General features: G+C 40.5%; 2 protein-coding genes across 4 annotated transcripts in view; one reads left to right on the top strand and one right to left on the bottom strand.

Moving 5' to 3' along the window:
- NSMCE2 (NSE2 (MMS21) homolog, SMC5-SMC6 complex SUMO ligase) overlaps positions 1 to 17426 on the bottom strand; it is a 368866-nt gene extending 351440 nt beyond the window's left edge. Inside the window, exons 1-2 of one of the 2 annotated variants that reach the window (XM_070748293.1) lie at positions 17318 to 17426; positions 11327 to 11473 (exon numbers count right to left, since the gene is read on the bottom strand). In XM_070748293.1, coding sequence (XP_070604394.1) covers positions 11327 to 11459 — 133 coding nt within the window. In that variant the 5' untranslated portion in view covers positions 11460 to 11473; positions 17318 to 17426. Of the gene's footprint in view, positions 1 to 11326; positions 11474 to 15335; positions 15556 to 17317 lie in introns of those variants that run through there. The other variant, XM_070748294.1, reaches the window with a different exon arrangement.
- Positions 17427 to 17464: 38 nt separating this feature from the next.
- The window catches only part of WASHC5 (WASH complex subunit 5), a 69857-nt gene continuing 69144 nt past the window's right edge, over positions 17465 to 18177 (top strand). Inside the window, exon 1 of one of the 2 annotated variants that reach the window (XM_070748291.1) lies at positions 17465 to 17731. The gene's annotated coding sequence lies outside the window, so the exon portion shown is untranslated. The remainder of the gene's footprint in view (positions 17732 to 18177) is intronic. The other variant, XM_070748292.1, reaches the window with a different exon arrangement.

Below are 18177 nucleotides of genomic sequence, written 5' to 3'. Positions count from 1 at the left end.
AATTGTTGGGTTTAAAAAAAAAATACAAACAGGTCAAATGAAGTTAATGTCCAACATTGTGAGAAATGTCCAACATTGTGAGAAAGAAAACCCCTCTTTCTTTAACTTTTTCCAAACAAGGAAATTGATAGAAGGGGAAACCCCAATATGTAAAGACTGTGCAGTGTCTCCAGACAACGTCAGGTTAACAACATAACAAAAGCTCTTGTCATTTTTCCTCATAACATCTTGTCATTATTCCTCAGAATGACAAGGCAAGCAGAGAATAGAGATGCAATACTGGACTTGTGAACTGTGCCCCCACCTCCACAAAGCAGTTATGTGTAGGGAGAACTTTCCAGTCTTTTCTTAACTCCTTCCTTAGGCCAGCCTGATTCAGCTGAGTCATGGTTTGTAGACATCACAAATCTCTGCTCTAGGGATTTTTTTTTTTAATAGTGCTTTCTTAAAAAACAAATTTGCTTTTTTAAAAGGAGTAATATGGGCCACTGGGGAAAATCTTTAAAATCGCTAGTAGGCATAATTTTGGATTTTCAAGTAGTCAAGAGCATAGAGTTCCATAACTGTCGGCCTCCATATGGTCTGCTTGCTTCAGCTGCCATAGAAATGGGGCGGTGGGGAGGGAAGGTTATGTATTTGGGAGAAGGGGAACCTGTGCTGGAGATGTCTCGTGTGTCTGATGAGGTTAGGGGTGTAGGGAGGAAAGTTCTTATCACCTAGGACCAAGATGGATGGACATGTTTACAGCCTACTCAAGGTCAATGGCTTCGGCAGACTAGATGTGGAAGCTCCATCTGGATGTGTGCCCACATGACATCTTAGGGTGCCGGGATTGGATGACTTGCCTGGGAGATTATATGGGGAGGGATTTAGAATTACAATGTTTCCTTGATTTTCGCGGGGGATGCGTTCCGAGACCACCCGCAAATGTCGAATTTCCGCGAAGTAGAGATGCGGAAGTAAATACACTATTTTTGGCTATGAACAGTATCACAAGCCTTCCCTTAACACTTTAAACCCCTAAATTGCAATTTCCCATTCCCATTTAGATTATTACTCACCATATTTATTTATTAAAGTTTATTTTAAAAAATATTCATTAAAGGCGGACAAAAGTATGGCAATGACATATGTCGTCATCGGGCGGGAAAAACCGTGGTATAGGGGGGAAACCACAAAGTATCTTTTAATTAATATTTTTGAAAAACCGTGGTATAGACTTTTCGTGAAATTCAAACCCGCAAAAATTGAGGGAACACTGTATTTCTACATGCAATTTACGCACCTTTTGTCCCAGATCTTGCTTTAATTTCATCAATATCAATTCTTATCTACAAAGGTCAGCCAGAAGGTAATGCACCAATTTTTTTTTCTCAGACTACAGTAATGATACGAATGCGAAACTTTAGATATACTGTACATTATTTTTTTTCCAAATGCCATCATTCTACTAAACAAATAATTCCCTCAACACTGTCAGACTTTCTACTAAATCTGCACTTCTACTAGTTTTTCTCATCATTCCTATCACCCATTTCCTCCCATGTTGACTGTATTTTTATTTATTTATTTATTGGATTTGTATGCTGCCCCTCTCCGTAGACTAAGGGCGGCTAACAACAATGATAAAAACAGCATGTAACAATCCAATTAATAAAACAACTAAAAACCCTTATTATGAAACCAAACATACACACAAACATACCATGCATAACTTGTAACGTGAGAAAATATTATTTTACTGAAAGAGTAGTAGAACAAACTTCCAGCAGACGTGGTTGGTAAATCCACAGTAACTGAATTTAAACATGCCTGGGATAAACATATATCCACCCTAAGATAAAATACAAAAAATAGTATAAGGGCAGACTAGATGGACCATGAGGTCTTTTTCTGCCGTCAGTCTTCTATGTTTCTATGTTTAACCACTTAGCTTTCTATAGTTAAACAGTAGACTTTAAAAGAAAATTAATACAGGGAGGGAGGATTTTAGAGAATTTTTCTGTGTCTTCCCACTCCTAGTCCAATCCCTTAACCACTACACACCATTGGCTCTCACCACAATCCTACATATCTTTCTGTATTAGCTTGTTGCCCTTGCATATTTATGTTTGAGATTGATATCCTTGAAGCACAAGATCACTTGTAGCCAAAATACTTTCAAAATCGGCCCTCATATCATTGTTTGGTTCTTATCTCCCTTCCTCTAAGAAAAAAATAGGAACTATCTGCAGACAGAGGCTCCTGTAAGCAGGACTCTGGTAAACATAGAAACATAGAAGACTGACGGCAGAAAAAGACCTCGTGGTCCATCTAGTCGGCCCTTATACTATTTCCTGTATTTTATCTTACAATGGATATATGTTTATCCCAGGCATGTTTAAATTCAGTTGCTGTGGATTTACCAAACACGTCTGCTGGAAGTTTGTTCCAAGCATCTACTACTCTTTCAGTGTAGATCCAGAGGTGGATCCAGAGGTGAAATCCAACAGGTTCTAACAGGTTCTGGAGAACTGGTAGTGGAAATTGCGAATACATAGTTCAGAGAATTGGTAGCAGAAATTTTGAGTAGTTCGGAAAACTGCCAAATACCATCTCTGGCTGGCCCCAGAGTGAGGTGGGAATGGAGATTTTGCAATATTCTTCCCCCTCTCAGCAACTTTAAGAGGTACAGTATTTCAATTCCCAGAATTCCCCAGCCATCCAGGGAATTCTGGGAAATGAAATCTATACATTTAAAAGTTGTTAACCTGTAATGGAGATACATAATAAAGAAGATATGGAATTCTATGAAACATGGGATAAATCGTATAAGTGGTTAAAACAAAATTTAAAAATTCAAATTTTCTTATGAATCAGGATGATCCATGAAGAAATCATAAAGGATCTTGCTTCATTTTCCTATGTAAGTAAATAGATACATATGTAATCAAAATGAAAAAAATAGAAGTTGAAAATGTAACAGAAGACTGAATCCATTGAATGTAGAATTGTATAAGTGATAGTCAAAAAAATACCAATATTGTAAAGTGTAAATATTTATGAAAACCCTACAAAAAGCTGTAAAGTATTTATTTATTTATTTATTTATTTATTTATTTATTTATTTATTTGATTGATTTGATTGATTTGATTTGATTTGATTTGAATGCCGCCCCTCTCTGTAGACTCGGGGCGGCTCACAACAATAGAACAATTCAAGACAAATCTAATACAGTAATTTAAAAACATTTTTTTAAAAAGGTATTAAAGCAGACATACACACAAACATTTAGTTAGTTGTTATTATGGGAGTTTTTCCTGTCTTTTGTGTTTTATTTGTAAGTTTTTAATATGTTGCCCTTACAGGGAAAAACCTAAAAATATATTTTTTTTAAATGTAAATCCAGAGAACCAATGTTTCCCCATCACTGTCATACCATTACTTCATGCCATCACTGGCATACAGATTAAGAATCCCAGTGGACAATGCCAAGCAAGAAGATGTGGCATTCCCAGTAAAGAAGGGCATGCTAAAATATTGATTTAAATTTATTTTAAAAGACCAGTTTGATTTGTTAACTCTTACAATGGAGTTCTTTGTTCAGGCCTTCTTTAAGACATGGTCCTAAATCCCTTTGCTTTTCAATACTAGGAACCTGGTGAACATTTAGGAGAAGTAATAAAGAATACTCATGAAGAATAACTTCATGAGTTATGCAATATGAGGTCTCTGCTGCCATCTCATGGTATGCTTTTCCCATAATTGTTCAAAGGATAATACCATGTTTCCCCGAAAATAAGACAGCGTCTTATATTAATTTTTGCTCCCAAAGATGTGCTACGTCTTACTTTCAGGGGATGTCTTTTTTTTTTTTTTTCAATTAATTGTATCCTGTATCCTGCTGCAGCAAAAATGCATCCAAACACGCAGCCACATGTTGGATGCCTATTGGATGTGTTTTAAAACTAATTGATGCAGCGTTTTGAGATGCAATTTATGGACAGCAGTGTTATATATGTTCTGTTCAGGAATGTTGCGAAACAAAAGGTCTCCTATGTCTTACTTTCAGGGGATGCCTTATATTAGGCAATTCTATGAAACCTCTCCTATGTCGGGGGTGACTTATTTTCAGGGAAACAGGGTACTTCATCCACGATATTAAACTACAAATCCCAACACCACCTAGGGAATAAAAGAATTGTGAACTATCTAGGAGATGACAAGTAGAGAGAAAGCTATGAGAGGGAGCCGAGTGCATTGGTTAGGGACATGGATCTTAACAAGAGAGACCCATGTTCAGCTTCCTACTTCACCATAGGATTACTTTGGGCCAATCATTTTCTTGTCAGTCTAACCCAGACCTGGGCAAGATGCAGCCCGCCCGCTGTCTGTGATCGGCCCGCAGAAGTCGGTCCAACTTTTCTAGATAAGTACCAAGTGTTCAAGATACAATATATAATTATATATATAATATAATATATAATTATAATTTATAATTATAATATAATTAACTCAGTTCTACCCAATAATATACAGTATCGGATAGAACTGAGTTAATTATATTAGTCCGTCCTTCTAAAACCATCCCAATTTCTCATGCAGCCCTATGGCAAAATTAATTGCCCACCCCTGGTCTAACCTATTTTTCAGGGCTATAGTGGTGGATATAAGCAGGACACAAACGCTATTGTATACAAATACAGTGTTCCCTCAATTTTCACGGGTTCAAACTTCACGAATAGCCTATACCACGGTTTTTCAAAAAATATTAATTGAAAAATACTTCGCGAGTTTTTTTCTATACCACAGTTTTTCCTGCCCGATGACATCATATGTCATCACCAAACTAATAATTTTTGCAAATAAATAACAAAAAAAAAATTGTTAATAAATAATTATGTTTATAAATATCAGGATCACTAAGTGTCTTATTCAATGGTGAGTGAGTACCAGTAATAATGATGAGTAAATGGTTGTTAAGGGAATGGGAAATGGTAATTTAGGGGTTTAAAGTGTTAAGGGATGGCTTGTGATACTGTCCACAGCCAAAAATGGTGTATTTACTTCCGCATCTCTACTTCGCGGAAATTCGACTTTCGCGGGCAGTCTCGGAACGCATCCCCCGCAAAAATCAAGGGAACACTGTATACAAATTGTGTAAATGAATATACAATTACAGAATTGTATATTCTGTAATTGTATATTACAGAATTACAGAAGGCTGCCTATAGGAGGTATAAAGAGTCTGGAAGTATAGCTGATAGAGAGGTGTATAAAATGAGACAGAAGGAGGCGAAACAGATAATATATGCTGCTAAAGCCTCAAAAGAGGAAGAAATTGCCAAATCTGTAAAGAAGGGGGATAAAACGTTCTTCAGATATATTAGTGATAAGAAGAAGAAAAACTGCGGCATCACGAAGCTTAGTACCAGGAATAATACATGCATTAATGGGAATAAGGAGATCGCTGACCATTTCAATAGCTACTTCTGTTCAGTTTTCTCAAAAGACACCTTATAAAATAATACTATAGAGGGATATAGCATTGCTTCCAGCTGTACGGATTCAGCTCCAGTGATCTTAGAAGCCGATGTCTTAGAAGAACTTGAACGATTAAAGATTAATAGGGCAATGGGTCCAGATGGCATCCACCCCAGAGTTTTTAAAGAACTCAGATCTGTCATTGCTACCCCCGACTGATTTGTTTAACCAATCCTTGTTAACAGGAGAAGTTCCTGAGGATTGGAGAATGGCCAGTGTTGTGCCTATTCACAAGAAGGGCAGTAGAGAAGAAGCTGGTAACTACAGGCCAGTTAGCTTGACATCAGTTGTAGTTAAAATGATGGAGACTCTACTCAAAAAGAGGATAAATCAGCACCTAAAAAACAATAACTTATTGGACCCAAATCAGCATGGCTTTACTGAAGGCAAATCATGTCAGACTAATCTCATTGATTTCTTTGACTATGTCACAAAGGTGTTGGATGAAGGTGGTGCCGTGGATATTGCCTACCTGGACTTCAGCAAGGCCTTTGATATGGTTCCACATAAAGAGCTGATAGATAAATTAGTGAAGATTGGACTTAATCCCTGGATAGTTCAATGGATTTGCAGCTGGCTGAAGCGTAGACATCAGAGAGTTATTGTTAACGGTGAGTATTCTGAGCAGAGTCAGGTTACAAGCGGTGTGCCACAAGGGTCTGTTCTGGGTCCTATTCTTTTTAATATGTTTGTGAGTGACATAGGGGAAGGTTTGGTAGGGAAGGTTTGCCTATTTGCCGATGACTCTAAAGTGTGCAATAGGGTTGATATTCCTGGAGGCGTCTGTAATATGGTAAATGATTTAGCTTTACTAGATAAATGGTCAAAGCAATGGAAACTGCAGTTTAATGTTTCCAAATGTAAAATAATGCACTTGGGGAAAAGGAATCCTCAATCTGAGTATTGTATTGGCAGTTCTGTATTAGCAAATACAGTGATACCTTGTCTTACAAACTTAATTGGTTCCAGGATGAGGTTCTTAAGGTGAAAAGTTTGTAAGACGAAACAATGTTTCCCATAGGAATCAATGGAAAAGCGATTAATGCGTGCAAGCCCAAAATCCACCCCTTTTGCCAGCCGAAGCGCCCGTTTTTGTGCTGCTGGGATTCCCCTGAGGCTCCCCTCCATGGGAAACCCCACCTCTGGACTTCTGTGTTTTTGCAATGCTGCAGGGGAATCCCAGCAGGGGAATCCCAGCATCGCAAAAACGAGCACTTTGCTGGCAATGGAAGTTTGGAGGTGGGGTTTCCCAGCGAAGGGAGCATCAGAGAAATTGCAGCATCACAAGAACACTGAAGTCCTCGAAACCCCACCTCCGGACCTCTGTGTTTTTGCAATGCTGCAATTTCACTGAAGCTCCCCTCGCTGGGAAACTCCACCCCCAGACTTCCATTGCCAGCGAAGCGCCCGTTTTTGTGCTGCTGGGATTCTCCTGCTGGGATTCCCCCGCAGCATCATAAAAACACAGAAGTCCGGAAGTGGGGTTTCCCATGGAGGGGAGCCTCAGGGGAATCACAGCAGCGCAAAAACCGATGCTCCGCTGGCAACGGAAGTCCAAAGGTGGGGCATCCCAGTGGCGGCGGTGGGTTTGTAAGGTGAAAATAGTTTGTAAGAAGAGGCAAAAAAATCTTAAACCCTGGGTTTGTATCTCGAAAAGTTTGTATGACGAGGCGTTTGTAAGAGGAGGTATTACTGTACTTCAAAAGAAAAGGATTTAGGGGTAGTGATTTCTGACAGTCTCAAAATGGTTGAACAGTGCAGTCAGGCGGTAGGGAAAGCAAGTAGGATGCTTGGCTGCATAGCTAGAGGTATAACAAGCAGGAAGAGGGAGATTATGATCCCGCTATATAGAATGCTGGTGAAACCACATTTGGAATACTGTGTTCAGTTCTGGAGACCTCACCTACAAAAAGATATTGACAAAATTGAACGGGTCCAAAGACGGGCTACAAGAATGGTGGAAGGTCTTAAGCATAAAACGTATCAGGAAAGACTTAATGAACTCAATCTGTATAGTCTGGAGGACAGAAGGAAAAGGGGGGACATGATCGAAACATTTAAATATATTAAAGGGTTAAATAAGGTCCAGGAGGGAAGTGTTTTTAATAGGAAAGTGAACACAAGAACAAGGGGACACAATCTGAAGTTAGTTGGGGGAAAGATCAAAAGCAACATGAGAAAATATTATTTTACTGAAAGAGTAGTAGATCCTTGGAACAAACTTCCAGCACACGTGGTAAATAAATCCACAGTAACTGAATTTAAACATGCCTGGGATAAACATATATCCATCCTAAGATAAAATACAGAAAATAGTATAAGGGCAGACTAGATGGACCATGAGGTCTTTTTCTGCCATCAGACCTCTATGTTTCTATGTTTCTACGAATTAGAAGGGACTTCAAACCACCCAGTTCAACTCCCAAATCCGTGCAGGTTTTCCAACTGAAGCACCGCTGGCTATCTGTCCTCGTTTTGATCCAGTGAATATTTATGGTTAAACTGTTCCTACTGTTACGATGTTATCTCAAGTAGGTAACATGTCCAAAATATTATACTTTCCACTAGCAAAACCCCAGGGCTGCAAGTTTCCGTTCTTAAAACCATTTTATTTCAGTGAGCATGTGGGCTGCATGTGTCCCTCAGAATGTAGTAGGGTTGGTAATTTTAATGTGCCATCTGAATGCAGTTAATTACTGTATTTTTTGGAGTATAAGATGCACCAGAGTATAAGATGCACCTTAGTTTCAGGGGAGGAAAATAGGGAAAAGAATCTGCTTACCAGGTTTTCATCTGGCTAGCACCATTAGCCAGCACATTATTTTATCCCCTAGTTAGGGCTTTTTAAAAAACTGTATTCGGAGAGAGTAACAATGAAAGAGCTTGCAAGCCAGTAAGAGCTGGGAACATTGTTAGCAGCTGGAAAGACACATTCGGAGCAAGTTAGACCAATGGAAAAAAACCCTGCAGAGACTTGGAAAACATTTTTCACAGCCAGTAACAATGAAAGAGCTTATAAGGGGGTAAGAGCTGGTAACATCATTAGCACCTGGTTAGGATTGGAAAGAAACTGAGCTGAGCTGCTGTGGCCTAGAGGTGGAGCTCTTGCCTTACAATCAGGAGGTTGTGAGTTCAATCCTAGGTAAAGGCAGATGTAGGATCTCCTGCTAGGGCAGGGGGGTTGGACTAGATGACCTGCAAGTCCCTTCCAACTCTGTTAGTGTTAGTGTTAAACACTTGGACCAAGTTAGACCAATACAAAAAAAAACCCTGCAAAGACTCAGAGCTTGGAAAACATTCTTTGCAGAGTGTAACAATGAAAAAGCTTGCAAGCTGGTAAGAGTGGGAACATCATTAGCACCTGGTTAGGACTGGAAAGAAACTTATTTGGAGCAAGCTAGAGCCATGGAAAAAACCCTGCAAAGACTTAGAGCTTGGAAAACATTCTTCGCAGAGGGAAACAATGAAAGAGCCTGCAAGGTAAGAGCTGGGAAGATCGTTAGCAGCTAGTTAGGGCCGAAATAAAAGCCACATTCAGAGTATAAGATGCACCCAATTAATCAGCCTCTTTTAGGGAGGAAAAAGTTGCATCTTATACTCCAAAAACTACGGTAATATCTTCTCTTTTTAGTACATGGCCTATCATCTTTTGGATTAATGTGTTTTACGCCTCAAAGGCAAACAACTGCTCTCAGTGTTGAATTACAGCCATCTGGAACCAGCCCCCCCAGATATCAGAGTTGCCCCCACCCTCCTTGCCTTTCGCAAGCTCCTTAAAACCCACCTCTGTCGTCAGGCATGGGGGAATTGAAATTTCCCTTCCCCCTAGGCTTATAGAATTTATACATGGTATGCTTGTTTGTATGATTGGTTCTTTAAATTGGGGTTTTTTAGATTGTTTTAATATTAGATTTGTTTACATTGTCTTTTTATATTGTTGTTAGCCGCCCAGAGTCTTCGGAGAGGGGCGGCATACAAATCTAATAAATACAAATACAGGCAACGGGGAAACCCCATTCGGCTCCTCGCTGCTGCCATGCTGCGGAGCAGATCAGCTGTTGGGCGGCCGAAGGAACCTTCCCTGGGTCTTCCCGCCGCCCAGGCAAAGGGGAAACCCCATCTTCGGCTCCTCGCTGCTGCCGCGCTGCGGAGCAGATCAGCTGTTGGGCGGCCGAAGGAACCTTCCCTGGGTCTTCCCACCGCCCAGGCAAAGGGGAAACCCCAAGATCGCTTGCCGCTTGCCCATTCACCCGCCCGCCCGGCGGCTTCGCTTGCCCGTTCGGCCGCCCGCCCGGCCGCTTCGCTTGCCCATTCACCCGCCCGCTCGCTTGCCGCTCGAGAGTAAGAGGGGGAGAGATAGAGAAAGAGAGAGAAGGAAAGAAAGAGATGAGAGAGGGAGGAAGAGAGTGTGAGAGAGGAAGAAGCAAGATAGAGAAAGAGAGAGAGAAAGAAAGATGAGAAAGGAAGGGAGTGACGTCATCGGGTGGAAAAATCGCGATATAGCCTTTCGCAAAGATCGAGATCACGAAACTCGGGGGATCACTGTACTGTGGATTTACCAACCATGCCTGCTGGAAGTTTGTTCCAAGCATCTACTACTCTTTCAGTAAAATAATATTTTCTCACATGGCTTCTGATCTTTCCCCCAACTAACCTCAGATTGTGCTCCCCCCCTTTTTTATAAACTTTATTAAATTTTCGTAAAAAGACAAACATAAAGTACATACATAAAACAACTATTTGGGGTTACAATTACCCCACTTGTTTTTGAAGTCTCACTGGTACAGGAAAAAAAATTCACTCTTAGCTTATAAGATTAATATAGTAAATCAGATACTGTATATTTTTAAAAAATGTTTTTATATCCTTATTTCATGTAAAATTAACAAGATAAAACTATTTTTAATATCCATACATGCTTTCAAATCATCAAAATTTTGTTTTTTCTCTTTTACTTAACCATATATACAATTTATTCCAGATCTCATAAAATTGTGATTCGTCTTGGTTATTTAACCGCCTTGTCATCATGTCCATTTCGGCACACACTATAATTTTATTTATTACATCATCTTCCTCGGGAATATCTCCTCCCTTCCAATTCTGTGCAAATACTATTCTAGCTGCTGTTAAAATATGTATGATTAAGAAAAAATATCCTTTTTAAATTTTTGATTCGTTATGCCCAATAAAAAAAATTCTGATGTTTTCTTAATATCTTGTAAAGTAATTTCTTTTATCCACTTTTCTATTGTATTCCAATATGACTTTAGTTTTTTGGCAAGTCCACCACTGATGATAAAAGGAGCCTATTTCTCGCTTACATCAGATTGTGCCCCCTTGTTCTTGTGTTCACTTTCCTATTAAAAACATTTCCCTCCTGAACTTTATTTAACCCTTTAAGATATTTAAATGTTTCGATCATGTCCTCCCTTTCCCTTCTGTCCTCCAGCGTATACCAATTGAGTTCATTAAGTCTTTCCTGATAGGTTTTATGCTTACGACCTTCCACCATTTTTGTAGCCCCTCTGTGGACCCGTTCAATTATTACCAGAGATAGTTGAGGACCACTAACAGCAGTTATGCTGCATGGTCGCCATGCTCAAGCTGACAGAAAATCACCTGAGGTAGTTAAATGGTTGTCAATTTATTTACTCGACTTCTATGCCGCCCAATCCCAATGGGACTCATGTTGGATCACGCAATGGAAGAACATGGCTAAAGCCTAGGTAGCAGGATCTCAAAGCACCTTGAATGTTTTGAAAAAGAAGCAAGAAGAATAGATCCCAAAACTGAACTCACTGTGATTTTCCACGAGATCAAGGGCCACGTTTGTGGTTATATCCATGCCAGTATTTATGTAGGTCTTGCAGGTTTTCAGAGAACTCACACATGCATCCACACCACTAAGAGAAATCACTGGACGTTCGGACATTCTGCCCAAGCTCCCTAAAAACACAATAACAGTGGTTATTATTATGACGTTTTATTATTCCATGCATGCATGTAACCCATCTGGGTTTTTAAAAAAATGGTTTAAACAGAAAGCAGGCTCAAAAATGGTATCAGCCAATAAATAAATACAGTAATCCCTTGTTTTTCGCGGGGGATGTGTTCCAAGACCACCGGTGAAAATGAATTTCCGTGAAGTAGAGGAAAGATATTTTTTTAGGTATTTAACAAGTATTTGGACTTATAAAACCCACCCTTTGCATTAAACAGTCATTCTATAATGTTTCTCAGCTGGAACTACATGTGATATCCCACCAGTTTCTTTCATAGAGTACAGTAGTTCTGTAGAAGAATTTTATGAATTTTTAATGGATTTAAAAATTTTAATGGATTTAAGCCCTCTTTGAAAACCCATGAAGTAGCGAATCCGCAAAAGATGAACCGTGAAGTAGCGAGGGATTACTGTAATACAATTGTCCCAGTCTGTAAAGGAATGAACCGGCTTATTGATTTCAATCTAATTTTGAAGGAACAAAAAACTGCAATTAATGTCCATGTTTAGGACAAGCTGCTCTTAGATCAGTGATGGCGAACCTTTTTTTCTTCAGATGCTAAAAGCGTGTGGGCGTGTGCTATCGCACATATCCATAATTCAATTCCTGGGGAGGGCGACCACCCCGGAGGCCCGGTTCCAACGAGCCAGACCGCCACATCGGGCCAGATTACTTACGGGACCGCCTCCTGCCACATGAGTTCCAGCAACCGGCTAGGTCCCATAGAGTCGCCCTTCTGCAGGTCCTATCAACTAGACAATGTGGCTTGGCAGGGCCTAGGTGAAGAGCCTTCTCTGTGGGGGGCCCAGCCTTTTGGAATCAGCTCCCCCCAGATATTCCTACTGTCCCTATTGTCCCCTTTTCTATGCCGCCAGGCTTGGGGCTATTAGACTATGTTAAGTATGTCTGTGGTTTGGGGCTATTAGACTATGTAATGTATGCCTGTGGTTTGAGTGGGAATGCCTTATTTTTAACATAACTGGGATTTTAGATTAGATTAACTAATTGAATTAATAGGATTAGGATACTGTATTGTACTGTTTTATTCTTATATGCTGTAAACCGCCCCAAGTCCTCGGAGAGGGGTGGCATATAAATCCAATCAATCAATCAATCAATCAATCAATCAGTCAGTCAAGAACTGTTCCAAACCAGTAGGAACCCTCCTATGTCTGGCAGATGGAAAGGCAACATATTTGTTTCATTTTAAGCAATAGTGCAATGGTTTTTAATAACTAAGGGGTGTTTTTTCTCCTCCTAAGCCCCAGATGCTATGAAAAACCTTTCATGTGACTAACAGAATAATAAAACATACATACGAAAATAAATAAAAATAATGAACACAGTGTTTTACAAATAATGGAAGATGAAGCTTTAAATCCTCTAAAGTATATTTGGTAAGCAGTTTTAAGCATAAAAAATGTAAACTGAATGTTAAATTAGGCTTTCTCTCAGAGAAAATGTACGCCTGGTTTTGCCTTAAACAAAATAAGGAGAAAAAATAATTCTTGAGAGAAAACAAGTTTGCATATTAATCCAAATATATATAAAAATCATAGTGTTCTTTTAAGCTTTTAAAGCTTAAGAACTTTTAGTTCTCTTTGTATGATATAGCTGAAGAATCTTTCAATTCAGATTCAACTACTGACCTCTCGCATCCTGGACATAAACTGTTTCAACTCCTACCTTCAAAATGTCGCTACAGAGCACTGCACACCAAGACAACTAGACACAAGAACATTTTTTTCCTGAATGCCATCACTCTGCTAAACAAATAATTCCCTCAACACTGTCAAACTATTTACTAAGTCTGCACTACTATTACTACTACTTTTTTCTCATCTTTTTTCTCATCATTCCTATCTCCCATTGACTGTAACTCCTGTTACAACCATTAAGTGTTGTACCTGATGATTCTTAACAAATGTATATTTTCTTTTATGTACACTGAGAGCTTATGCACCAAAGAAATTCCTTGTGTGTCCAATCACACTTCATTAAGAATTCTATTCTATTCCAAAAGGATACATTTGCATAATTTTCTTGGCAATAATATGGAAATATTTTCTTTTCTTTTCCCAGCAAGTTTTTAACTTATTTATTATTTATTTATTTATTATATTTGTAACTTCCTGGTTTTCTTTCTGTCCCAGGATTTCTTGATGTTCTCCCATTCAAAACCTAGATTAAAACAGGCCCGAAAATAAACCCATCCTGCTATTTCATTGTATTTCATATACTACATGTTATAAATACATACTATATGAATATAAATATTCATGTAGAATATTGTCAACAAACCAAGTCACAACAAGTGTTGGGCCAATTAGCAACTGAGCAGAAATGTCCCCTTTTTGCCTCAAAGTCTTCAAATTTTAATTCCACCCAGGAGTATTTCAAAGCTCTAGGACTAAAGTTAAGGAGCAAAGTGGAAAAAATGGGCCAAAATTAAATATAAAGAAGACCAAACTTTAGAAGCAGCCTTAGTTAGGCTCCATAGCAGAGAAGGCCCATCTCCTCAGGCCCGACACGTGTAGTAATTCTTTGAGAAAAAGATGGCCCTTGCCTTTCGTGCCAATGTGGGGGGGATGAGAAGATCAAACCAGGATAAGACAGTCCCCCAAAATAACCCAGTTACTGTTCTGTCGGGCTCCCTGGTAGACTCCTCCCACAAATTCACAGGTACAAATTTCAGACACATACACGTTTGAAAATTCAAAACAATGTTCTTATAATGAAAATTCACTTAAACCAAGCCCTCTTTTGGTATAGCAAAGAGCACTCCTCTCCAACCAAACTGGTAATTTGTACAAGTCCCTTATCAGTTCTGTGATACTTAGCTTGCAGCTGTGAGGCAATTCCCAGTCCTTCCTCTTTCACAAAGTGAAACACACTTTGCCCTGGTTTAGTTTCAAAGCAGGGAAAAATCAGCACGCAAAGGTCGAAGTCAGCAAGGCAGGCACGAAACACAACGATTAGATAATCCTCCACAATGGCCAAACCCACAAGCTGCTATTTATAGCAGCCTTACTAATTACCACAGCCCCACCCAACCACAGGCGGCCTAATTTTCTTTGATAATAATCTCTCAGTTGTTGTTGCCTATGCATGGCTCTCCGCATGCGTGGCTGTATCATTAACTCTTGTTCTGAATCCAAGGAGGAGCTAGATAATTGATCTCCTTCTGAGCTGTCTGCCACACTCTCCTCCTCCCTGTCACTCATGTCTTCTTGGTCAGAGGAGCCTTCATCAGCAGATTCCAATGGGGGGGGGCAAAACAGGCCTGCAGCATGTGGATGTCTCCCCCATACCCACAGTCCTTGGGGCAGGAGCTGGGCCAGAGCTAACCACAACAGTTACCATGCCATAAAAGGCTTTAGGGGTCAAAATCTTCAATTACGCCCAGATTGGCTCCCAATGCAGCTCTGGGAGCAGAGGTGATAACATGTGTGGTTTGGAAGTACTTAGAATTGCCAACGCCACTGCATTTTGCACGAGCTGAAGCTGGGGGATACTCTTCAAGGGAAGCCCCATGTAGACCGTATTGCAGTAATCCAATCGGAAAATGACAAAGGCAAGAATACTATCAGGTGTCACTGGCTCACAACGCAAAGCTGTGTAAAGCTCACCTAGCAAAAGTGATTTTTTTCCACCTTTAGAGAAAACCACAGCTAAAATTACACCCTTGGTCTTGCTAAGATGCATTTTACTGAGGTAAATGCCTTCTGAAAACCGTGTGCCTGTTGGGAGAGTTTTGCGCACATGCGTAAGTTAACCCACCAAGTAGCCACAGTTAACCACCATACCTAATTGAAGTCTTCATTGAAAAACACTGCAGCAGTCTTTCTTGTAAAAAATATATTTTACTTTTCTTCCTAGCAAAATACTTCTCTAAATAAACTATCACCTTTACATTTAACCACTAGAATAAACTACCTACAATACTATCATATAACTCTTATTACATCCACCACTACAACCACTAAGCACTAACTACTAAACCACTATATAACAAACCACACCCATGCAAGGGTGTTACTCCTATTATATAGGTTACAGCCAATCAGTTTGCAGCACAGTTAGCAAACCCATGATTACATGCTGATTATGGCTTACATCAGCCTTCCCTATGGTTACAAACCATTTACAAACTACGTTGGTTAAGTGAATCACTGCAGTTGTTAAATTAGTAACATGGTTGTTAACTGAAACTGGTTTCCTCATTGATTCAGTTTCCCTGAAGGTCGCAAAAGGTGATCACATGACCCCAGGGCACAACTGTCATAAATGTGAGTCAGTTGTCAAGCAACCAAATGTAAATCACATGGCAATGGACAATGAAGGGGTCCCTGTTGCTGATGTTACTGTGACCAGCGTGGAGGCGCATGGGTCTGGTGTGTGCGCGCACCGGTGCAAGATTTGGCTTCTGCACATGCGCAGGAAGCAAATTCTTGTGTGAGGACGCTCGCACACGCAATTTCTTTGAGATTTTTGGGTTTTTTTAACTATTTTTATTGATTGATTGATTGATTGATTGATTGGATTTGTATGTCGCCCCTCTCCGGAGACTCAGGGCGGCTAACAGCAATAATAAGACAGCGTATAACAATAATCCAATACTAAAAACAATTTAAACCCATTATAATAATTAAAAAACCCATTAATATTGATTGTTTCCTGATTGCTTATTTGACCCCTATGACAACCATTAAGTGTTGGACCTCATGATCCTTGACAAATGTACCTTTTATGTACACTAAGAGCACATGCACCGAAGACAAATTCCTTGTGTGTCCAATTGCACTTGGCCAATAAAGATCGCTTTCTGCCGCGTGAATCCCAGCAACCGGTGAGGTGCTTGGTCTCCTTAGGGTCCCGTCGACCAAGCAACGCCAGTTGGCGGGACCTAGGGGAATAGCCTTCTCTGTGGTGGCCCCGGCCCTCTGGAATCAGCTTTCCTTGGAGATTCGCACTGCCCCCACCCTCCTTGCCTTCCCAAAGAGTTTAAAAAACATCTTTGCCCCCAGGCCTGGGAACATTACACCTTCCCCTGTCCAATGAATGTTGTTAGTGTGATTAATGAATGAAAATGAATGTTTTAAAGTTAGAATTTTAAGAACCTTTTAGTAGTACAGTATATTAATTGGATAAAATGTACTGTTGTGTTTTTGCTATATGTTATGAGACACCCCCCCCCAGTCCACGGAGAGGGGCGGCATACAAGTCCAATTAAAAAATAATAAATAAATAAAATAAATTCTATTCTATTCTAATTCCAATGTTGTTTCAAACCAGGCAACTTTCAGTCGTGTGGACTTCAACTCCCATAATTCCACAGGTTTCATTTTTTACAAATGAAACCTCTCCCGGCTTTCTTCTTCCCCCACCCCCCAAAAAACCTTGGCTCCGTTCGCACGGCTGCATCCCCACAAGTCCGTAAAGCAGCGTTTCCCAACCTTGACAACTTGAAGATATCTGGACTTCAACTCCCAGAATTCCCCAGCGGCTGGCTGGGGAATTCTGGGAGTGGAAGTCCAGATATCTTCAAGTTGCCAAGGTTGGCAAACACTGCCGTAAAGCTCCCCAAAGCTTACACGGCGGCCGCCGCATCCTGGGCAAAAGTCAGCTCCTTTGATTGCTGGGGGATCAAAAAAAGCATCGTGTGAATGCAAGACACGAGTTCATCCGGGCAGCGGATCAAGCGCGGAGCCTGGATGCAATTATTTAACCAGTTTTTTTAAAAAATCCAGCATTTATTTAACCAGCATTTATTCAAAGCAACCCTTACCTGGGGCTTGCTTCCTTGGCAGGAGGGGCGGGAGGCTTTTTTATTTTCTCTTTTCCTCTTATTTTTGAATCTTCGCTCAGATGCTGGCGAGAGAAGGCGGGATGGCTCCGAAGGGCGGGCGAGGCTTCTCATACGCCGGCGCCCGTTCACATGACCGCGCCAAACTCTCATGTGACACACGAGATGAAGGGAAGCTCGGCTGGCCCGGCCTTTAGCTACAGCCTCGCCTCGGTTTCCGGCCCGATTTCTTCTCTTTGCCGACTGCTGGTGGGCTTGCACTCGACTTTGCACCCGTTCTGACGAGCTGCGTGCACCCGGCGGGTCCCGACCTGACATGCGGGTCTGACGACGGGGAGTCAAAGAGAAAGAAGGCTCCGTCCATCTCTTCCTTAGCCAGGAAGAGGAGAGGAGAAAGTAAGTCCGGTACCGGAAAAATGCTCTCGTGCAAATTGTTAATTTGTGATCTTTTTTTTTAAAGCTGATTCAATTGTTACTTGTGGTTTTCAATTGTTTTGCACTGCTTTTAGGGGGTTTTATATTGTATTTTATGGGTATTGGCTGTCAGCCGCCCAGAGTCCTGAAGGAGTAGGGCAATATGTAAGTCCGAAGGAAGGAAGGAAGGAAGGAAGGAAGGAAGGAAGGAAGGAAGGAAGGAAAGAAGAGATTGAAAGAGAGAGAAAGAAAGAAGGGAGGAAAGGAAAGAAAGAAAAAGAGAGAGGAAGGGAAAGAAAAAGAAAGAGGAAGGGAAAGAAGGGGGAGAGAGAGAATGAAAGCGTGTTATTCTTATTTATTTATTTATTTATTTAACATAGAAGATTGACGGCAGAAAAAGACCTCATGGTCCATCTAGTCTGCCCTTA

This window comes from Erythrolamprus reginae, chromosome 3 (genome assembly GCF_031021105.1).
Source record: "Erythrolamprus reginae isolate rEryReg1 chromosome 3, rEryReg1.hap1, whole genome shotgun sequence".
Classification (NCBI taxonomy): Eukaryota; Metazoa; Chordata; class Lepidosauria; order Squamata; family Dipsadidae; genus Erythrolamprus; species Erythrolamprus reginae.
The sequence above is the reverse complement of the archived record's forward strand: the minus strand, read 5'-3'. Positions and strand labels throughout refer to the sequence as shown.